Raw genomic sequence first — 8,495 nt, forward strand, 5'->3', positions numbered from 1 at the left:
CGATGGAGTTGGCTCCGGGGGCAATTCCCCATCCTGGCAGGGTGCCGGAATAGAGACTTCTGTCCCCCGAATCTTGTCTACGACGGCGGCGGGGTTACGGAAATTTTCATGGGCGGAGGCTTGTATATCCAGGGTTTTCCCGAGAAGATGTATGAATTGGCGGAGGATTTAAGTCGGTGGGGTGCCTGGTGGCCCCACACCTACCCTAGGTGCGGGCCAGGTCCAGGTTGCGCCTAGGGGTGGTTTGGGCGCCCTGCTGCGCCTCTTCGACCCCCCTTCGGACTTCGTCTTTGTTTCGGTAAAATATTGACTCCGACATTTGTTTCGTCCAATTCTGAGAATATTTCCTGTACAACTTTTCTGAAATACAAAAACAGCAGAAAACAAAGAACTGACACTGTGGCATCTTGTTAATAGGTTAGTGCCGGAAATCATGTAAAAGTGCAACGAAGTGTAAGCAAAACATATATGAATTGGTGTAAAACATGCATGGATCTTCAAAAATTATAGATACGTTTGAGAAGTATCAGCAGGAAGCGTCCAAGGAGCTACCGCTGGTGGAGATGTGGATGGCGGAGGGTGATGAGGGGGAGGCTATGGTGGAGCACTCGATGCAGCTGCAGCAGCTGGTAGACCTCCACTCTGAGGTCACGGCGGTGGCTCCTATGGAACAAGGCAAGTGGACCAAGACGGTGGCGACCACGACACCCACCAAGGTGATCAAGAAGAGGTCGACGGCTAGGTCGGTGAGGAAGAGTACCCGACACGGTGGCGCCGCAGCGACCACGGCCATGGAGAAGGCCAAGAAGCTCGCGGCGGAGAGGAACCTCGACCCATCAACGACAGGTATGGTCGATGACGATTTCTCGATTCTCGATGCTCGCTCAGATTTGCAATTAGGCTCAGTCAGGGGACCCTGATGGAAGCCATCTCCCTTCTTCGCGTGAAATAAGAGGCCCAAGCCATGCTTTCTAGGGTGGTGGCAAGCCAAGCAAGGGATCTGGCGTCTCGGAAGGCCCGCGAGGCAGTCGCGGAGGACCTGGTCGCTGCCGGGGAGGCAGTCGCACCGGTGCCAATAGATGGCCAGGCCCCCGGGGCCGGGTGTGGCACGGATTAGGTCGTGGTGTACCCAGTAGAGGGACCTGGTGCTGGGCCGAAGGTGGTGACCAGGGAGGTCTCCCCTCTCCCCTGCAGAAAACCGCCGAGGAAAAAAGCGAAGCTGTCAAAGCTGACGATGCATAAGGGACGGGGTAAACGAACTGTATCGCAATGAGGGCATTGATATACAATATTCGTGGTTTCGGCGAGCAAGGGTGTCGAACACAACTAAAGTCTTGCATCCGAGGGGAAAGGGTTGATATCATAGGGCTCCAAGAGACGATCAAGATGGAGTTCTCGGCAGCGGAGCTGAGGAGCCTTGGATTTGCGGGTCAGTTTGCATGGAACTGGCTGCCGGCGGAGGGGCATTCAGGGGGTATGCTCCTAGGGTTCTGTGATGACTGTTTCGAGGTTGGCGCTTGGAGGCAAGGGACCTTCTTTATATCGGTGACCGTACTACAACGGAAGAACAACATGAAGTGGTGTTTCTTCCGAGTGTATGGCCCCGCGGATCACCGTCGCACGGATGAGTTCCTGGGGGAGCTCACCCAGGCGGTGGCGGCAAGCCAATTCCCGGTGGTCATCGGGGGTGACTTCAATATCATCCGGACGGCTGATGAGAAAAACAATAATAACATCAACTGGTCGCGGGTGAGACAGTTTAACAAGGCTATTGCTCCAATGGCCTTACGGGAGCTGCAGTGGATAGGGGCACGCTTCACCTGGACCAACAAGCATCTTCAGCTGACATGATGTGTGCCCGACCGGGTGCTGGTGGTGCCGGCCTGGGAGGCGGCGTTCCCTCTGTGCTCACTCACGGCGATCACGAGGATTGGTTCGGATCACACGCCCCTCCTCCTGTCTAGTGGCGAAGAGTCTAGGCGCATGCCACCACGATTCTTCTTCCAGACCTGGTGGTTTGGCGTCCCAGGGTTTGGGGAGCTCCTTAAGGCAAAGCTGCTCAGTTTCATCCTGGAGCGGGGCCCTCACAGGTGCAGCATTGAGCTGTTGCAGTGAGTGGCCCGCAATACGCGGTAATTCCTCAAGGGATGGGGATCCAACTTGGGTAAGGAGAAAAGGGACTTTAGGGCCAACCTGCTCCTACAGGTTACTGAGCTGGATAGGGTCGCCGACTCGACGGGATAAGATGAGGACGGCTAGGCGCTCAGGTACCACGCCTCGAGGATCAGCTTTCGGCCTTGGACCGGGCAGATGAGGAGTACTGGGGCCAGTGTAGTCTGGTGCAATGGACTCTCAGGGGAGACTCTTGCACGGCTTACTTCCACGCCATTGCGAATGGTCGCCGGAGGAAGTGCTCGATCCCTAGACTCATCACGGACCAAGGGGAGGTCCAGGATCAGCGGGAGCTGATGGAGCATATATATATGTTCTACCAGGGCCTCATGGGATCAGAAGGGGAAACCAGACGGTTTGCCTTGGGACAACACCTATGGGAAGACAACCAGCGGGTGTCAGCTGAGGTAAACCATGATCTTGAGCTCACCTTCACAGTGGAGGAGTTGGATGAGGTCCTCGCGAGCATGAAACAGGACTCGGCACCGGGCCCCGACGGCCTGCCAGTCCTCTTCTTTAAGAGGTTTTGGGGGATCCTCAAAGGACCGATGCTTCAGTTGCTCAACGACTTCACCCTAGGGAGGGTTGATGTGGCACGCCTCAACTATGGGATTATCACTTTGATTCCCAAGGTGAATGGGGCAGACAACATCAGATAGTTTAGACTGATAACGCTCATCGATGTCATTTTTAAGTTTGTTGCTAAGGCCTACGCGATTAGATTAGCTCCTGTTGCGCATAGGATTACCGATAGATGCAAGTCGACATTTATTAAGGGGCGATGCCTACACGAGGGGGCGTTAGCCTTGCACGAGATTGTGCATGAGTTGCATGTCAGGAAGCAAAAGGGTTTGCTCCTGAAGCTGGATTTTGAGAAGGCCTATGACCGGGTGAACTGGGACTTTCTTCAGGAGATACTTCTTCGGAAGGGTTTTTCTGCGATGATGGTACATAGACTTATGCAGTTGGTCAAGGGTGGCTAGACGATGATTAACGTTAATGGAGAAATAGGACATTTCTTTCGTAACACGCGAGGGGTGAGACATGGAGACCCACTATCGCTGATTCTGTTACACTTCCTGGTGGATGGTCTGGGCCAAGGCCAATGCCGCAGGGCACGTCAAGGGGCTGGTGCCACACCTCATTCCGGGAGGTGTGACACAACTGGAGTACGCTGATGACACCATGATTATGGTTGAACCCACATGGGTGGGTATCGCGAAACTAAAGACCCTTCTTCTATTTTTTGAGAACATGTCAGGTCTGAAGATCAAATCTGACAAGAGTGAGGTGGTGGTGATGGGGGTCACACCGGAGGCACAACAACGGGTGGCCAACTTACTCAACTGTCGTATCGGCAAGTTTCCCATCACCTATCTGGGCCTCCCAATTAGTGATAAGCCGCTAAGGGTAGCGGACTGGGGATTTCTTCCGGAGGTCGTGGGACACAGGGTGGAGCCATGGCAGGGGCTGGGGGCTGCAAGGCGTCTGGGGCTCACCAACTCGTGCCTGTCTAGTTTGCCTTTATTTGCCATGAGCCTATACCTGCTTCATGACGGTACACACAAGGCAATGGAAAAACCACGTTCATGCTTCTTCTGGGAAGGTGTGTGAGATGAACGTAAGTATCACATGGTGGATTGGGCCATGGTGTGCAAACCTAAGGAGCTGGGGGGGTGGGGGTCATGAATACCAAATCCATGAACATCGCCCTTATGGTTAAGTGGATCTAGAAGCTCTACCAAGGTAATGAGGGTCTATGGGCGGACCTGATCAGGGAGAAGAACCTTAGGGGAAGGGACCTTTATGCGGGAGAGGTCCCAACACATGGCTCCCAATTTTGAATGCTATACATAAGGTTAAATGACACTTCAAACTTGCGGCCAAACAATAAGGTCCAGAACGGGAGGAGGACCTCACTACAAGAAAAGTTGCCACGGCCGACGAAGTTGAGTCGCGCCGTGGTTGCTGGTGTACCATGGCCGACGATTTTTGTTCTCTCCGTTGTGCATGTCAAAACGTTTTTTTCTTGTTTTTGAGGCCACCTAGCCCGACGAAAACGGCCAAAACGTCGCGTATGGTGGCCCGGGACGTGGTGCATCTCGAAATCTCGGGTTTGCCGGCCGAGTCAACGCAAATCCGCACCGCCGAGGGATGTAGGGCCCAGATGGCAGCCTCTCTGGCATTGGTTTTTTTCTCGATCGCACCATCTCGTTCAACGCTCTCCGATCGAGCCGTTTACGATGCAGGATCATGGGTCCCGCATGTCATCCTCTATGAACCAAAATTCTTTCTATTCTTGGATTTTTTTGACCCCCTGATTTCTGGCTACTTCCTTTTTCTTTTGATCCCTTGCCGCCTTGGAAACGTTGAGACCGCTGCTGCTAAATGGGACCCGCATGTCATCCTCTATGTGCAATCAACTTTCTTTTCTTGGATTTTTTTTGGCACCTCATATTTGGTCACTTGCCTTTTTCTTTCGATCCCGTCCTGCCTCTCAAACGGTGATACCGCTCCTGCTAAATGGGACCCGCATGTCATCCTCTATGTACTATAAAACTTTCTTTTCTTGAATTATTTTTGGCTCCTGATATTTGGTCACTTGCCTTTTTCTTTCGATCCCGTGCAGCCTCTCAAACGGTGATACCGCTGCTGCTAAATGGGACCCGCATGTCATCCTCTATGTACTATAAAAGTTTCTTTTCTTGAATTATTTTTGGCTCCTCATATTTGGTCACTTGCCTTTTTCTTTCGATCCCCTGCCGCCTCTCAAACGGTGATACCGCTGCTACTAAATGGGACCCGCATGTCATCCTCTATGTACTATAAAACTTTCTTTTCTTGAATTATTTTTGGCTCCTCATATTTGGTCACTTGCCTTTTTCTTTCGATCCCGTGCAGCCTCTCAAACGGTGATACCGCTGCTGCTAAATGGGACCCGCATGTCATCCTCTATGTACAATCAAGTTTCTTTTCTTGAATTATTTTTGGATCCTGATATTTGGTCACTTGCCTTTTTCTTTCGATCTCATGCCACGTTTGAAACGTTGAGGAACCTGCAGGCTCATGGGACCCGCATGTCATCCTCTATGTACTATAAAAGTTCATTTTCTTGGTTTTTTTTCACCCTCTGATTTTTGGCAATTTCCTTTTTCTTTTGATCCCCTGCCGCCTTTGAAACGTTGAGGACTTTGCTGGCTCATAGGTCCCACATGTCAGCCTCTATGTACAATCAAGTTTCTTTTCTTGAATTAATTTTGGATCCTGATATTTGGTCACTTGCCTTTTTCTTTCGATCTCATGCCACGTTTGAAACACTGCTGGCTCATGGGACCTGATACGTCTCAAACGTATCTATAATTTCTTATGTTCCATGCTAGTTTTATGACAATACCTACATGTTTTGTTCACACTTTATATCGTTTTTATGCATTTTCCGGAACTAACCTATTGACCAGATGCCGAAGTGCTAGTTCCTGTTTTCTGCTATTTTTGGTTTCAGAAATCCTAGTAAGGAAATATTCTCGGAATTGGACGAAATCAATGCCCAACATCCTATTTTTCCACGAAGCTTCCAGAACACCCGAGAGCCAGCAGAGGGGGGCCACAGGGCCACCAGATGACAGGGTGGCGCGGCCAGGGCCTGGGCCGCGCCCCCCTATTGTGTCACCGCCTCGTCAGCCTTCCGACTCCGCCTCTTCGCCTATTTAAAGGTCCCTGACCTAAATCTTCGATACGGAAAAGCCACGGTACAAGAAACCTTCCAGAGCCGCCGCCATCGCGAAGCCAAGATCTGGGGGACAGGAGTCTCTGTTCCGGCACGCCGCCGGGACGGGGAAGTGCCCCCGGAAGGCTCCTCCATCAACACCACCGCCATCTTCATCACCGCTGCTGTCTCCCATGAGGAGGGAGTAGTTCTCCATCGAGGCTGAGGGCTCTACCGGTAGCTATGTGGTTAATCTCTCTCTCTGTACCCCAATACAATGATCTCATGAATTGCTTTGCATGATTGAGATCCATATGATGAGCTTTGTATCACTATTAGTCTATGTGCTACTCATGTGATGTTATTAAAGTAGTCTATTCCTCCTTCACGGTGTAATGGTGACAGTGTGTGCATCGTGTAGTACTTGGCGTAGGTTATGATCATAATCTCTTGTAGGTTATGGAGTTAATTATTACTATGATAGTATTGATGTGATTTATTCCCCCTTCATAGTGTAAAGGTGACAGTGTGTATGCTATGTTAGTACTCGGTTTAAGTTGCAAAGATCTATTATGCTCTAAAGGTTACTTAAACATGAATACCGAATGTTGTGGAGCTTGTTAACTCCGGCATTGAGGTGCTCTTGTAGCCCTACACAACGAATGGTGTTCATTATCAAACAAGAGTATATGTAGCACAAAGGAAGAGAACTTATTTATTATGTGATCAATGTTGAGAGTGTCCACTAGTGAAAGTATGATCCCTAGGCCTTGTTTCCAATACTGCAAACACCGCTTGTTTACTGTTCTACTGCATGTTTACTTCCTGCAATATTACTACCATCAACTGCACGCCAGCAAGCACTTTTCTGGCGCCGTTACTACTGCTCATATTCATTCATACCACTTGTATTTCACTATCTCTTCGCCGAACTAGTGCACCTATACATCTAACAAGTGTATTAGGTGTGTTGGGGACACAAGAGACTTCTTGTATCGTGATTGCAGGGTTGCTTGAGAGGGATATCTTTGACCTCTTCCTCCCTGAGTTCGATAAACCTTGGGTGATCCACTTAAGGGAAACTTGCTGCTGTTCTACAAACCTCTGCTCTTGGAGGCCCAACACTGTCTACAAGAATAGAAGCACCCGTAGACATCAAGCACTTTTCTGGCGCCGTTGCCGGGGAACGAATCAAGACACTCCATCAAGCCCGTTGATGGCGTGTAACTCACACGTTCATTGGGAACCCCAAGAGGAAGGTATGATGCGCACAGCAGCAAGTTTTCCCTCAGAAAGAAACCAAGGTTTATCGAACCAGGAGGAGCCAAGAAGCACGTTGAAGGTTGATGGCGGCGGGATGTAGTGCGGCGCGACACCAGAGATTCCAGCGCCAACGTGGAACCTGCACAACACAACCAAAGTACTTTGCCCCAACAAAACAGTGAGGTTGTCAATCTCACCGGCTTGCTGTAACAAAGGATTAGATGTATAGTGTGGATGATGATTGTTTGCAGAAAACAGTAGAACAAATATTGCAGTAGATTGTATTCGATGTAAAAGAATGAACCGGGGTCCACAGTTCACTAGAGGTGTCTCTCCCATAAGATAAATAGCATGTTGGGTGAACAAATTACAGTCGGGCAATTGACAAATAGAGAGGGCATGACCATGCACATACATGATATGATGAGTATAGTGAGATTTAATTGGGCATTACGACAAAGTACATAGACCGCTATCCAGCATGCATCTATGCCTAAAAAGTCCACCTTCAGGTTATCATCCGAACCCCTTCCAGTATTAAGTTGTAAACAACAGACAATTGCATTAAGTATGGTGCGTAATATAATCAATAACTACATCCTTAGACATAGCATCAATGTTTTATCCCTAGTGGCAACAGCACATCCACAACCTTAGAACTTTCTGTCACTGTCCCAGATTTAATGGAGGCATGAACCCACTATCGAGCATAAATACTCCCTCTTGGAGTTAAGAGCAAAAACTTGGCCAGAGCCTCTACTAATAACGGAGAGCATGCAAGATCATAAACAACACATAGGTAATAGATTGATAATCAACATAACATAGTATTCTCTATCCATCGGATCCCGACAAACACAACATATAGAATTACAGATAGATGATCTTGATCATGTTAGGTAGCTCACAAGATCCGGCAATGAAGCACATGAGGAGAACACAACCATCTAGCTACTGCTATGGACCCATAGTCCAGGGGTGAACTACTCACTCATCACTCCGGAGGCGACCATGGCGGTGAAGAGTCCTCCGGGAGATGATTCCCCTCTCCGGCAGGGTGCCGGAGGCGATCTCCAGAATCCCCCAAGATGGGATTGGCGGCGGCGTCTCAGTAAGGTTTTTCGTATCGTGGCTCTCGGTACTGGGGGTTTCGCGACGAAGGCTTTAAGTAGGCGGAAGGGCAACGCGGGGGGCCACACGAGGGCCCCACACGCCAGGGCCGCGCGGCCAAGGGCCAGGCCGCGCCGCCCTGTTGTGTCGGCGCCTCGTGGCCCCACTTCCTTTCCCCCTCGGTCTTCTGGAAGCTTCGTGCAAAAATAGGACCCTGGGCGTTGATTTCGTCCAATTCCGAGAA

The 8,495-nt window shown here is 50.1% G+C and overlaps 2 protein-coding genes across 2 annotated transcripts; both read left to right on the forward strand.

The window, feature by feature from the left end:
* The first annotated feature begins 1,269 nt into the window (after nucleotides 1–1,269).
* On the forward strand, nucleotides 1,270–1,851 carry LOC127299516 (uncharacterized). Its single transcript, XM_051329486.1, has one exon. The coding sequence runs from the start codon at nucleotides 1,270–1,272 to the stop codon at nucleotides 1,849–1,851; it is 582 nt and encodes a 193-aa protein (XP_051185446.1).
* Nucleotides 1,852–3,258: 1,407 nt separating this feature from the next.
* LOC139831473 (uncharacterized) lies at nucleotides 3,259–3,786 on the forward strand. The gene has a single exon (XM_071820753.1). It carries the CDS (start codon nucleotides 3,259–3,261, stop codon nucleotides 3,784–3,786), a length of 528 nt encoding a protein of 175 aa, XP_071676854.1.
* Nucleotides 3,787–8,495: the final 4,709 nt, after the last annotated feature.

The sequence above is a fragment of the Lolium perenne genome, chromosome 5 (assembly GCF_019359855.2).
Source record: "Lolium perenne isolate Kyuss_39 chromosome 5, Kyuss_2.0, whole genome shotgun sequence".
NCBI lineage: Eukaryota > Viridiplantae > Streptophyta > Magnoliopsida > Poales > Poaceae > Lolium > Lolium perenne.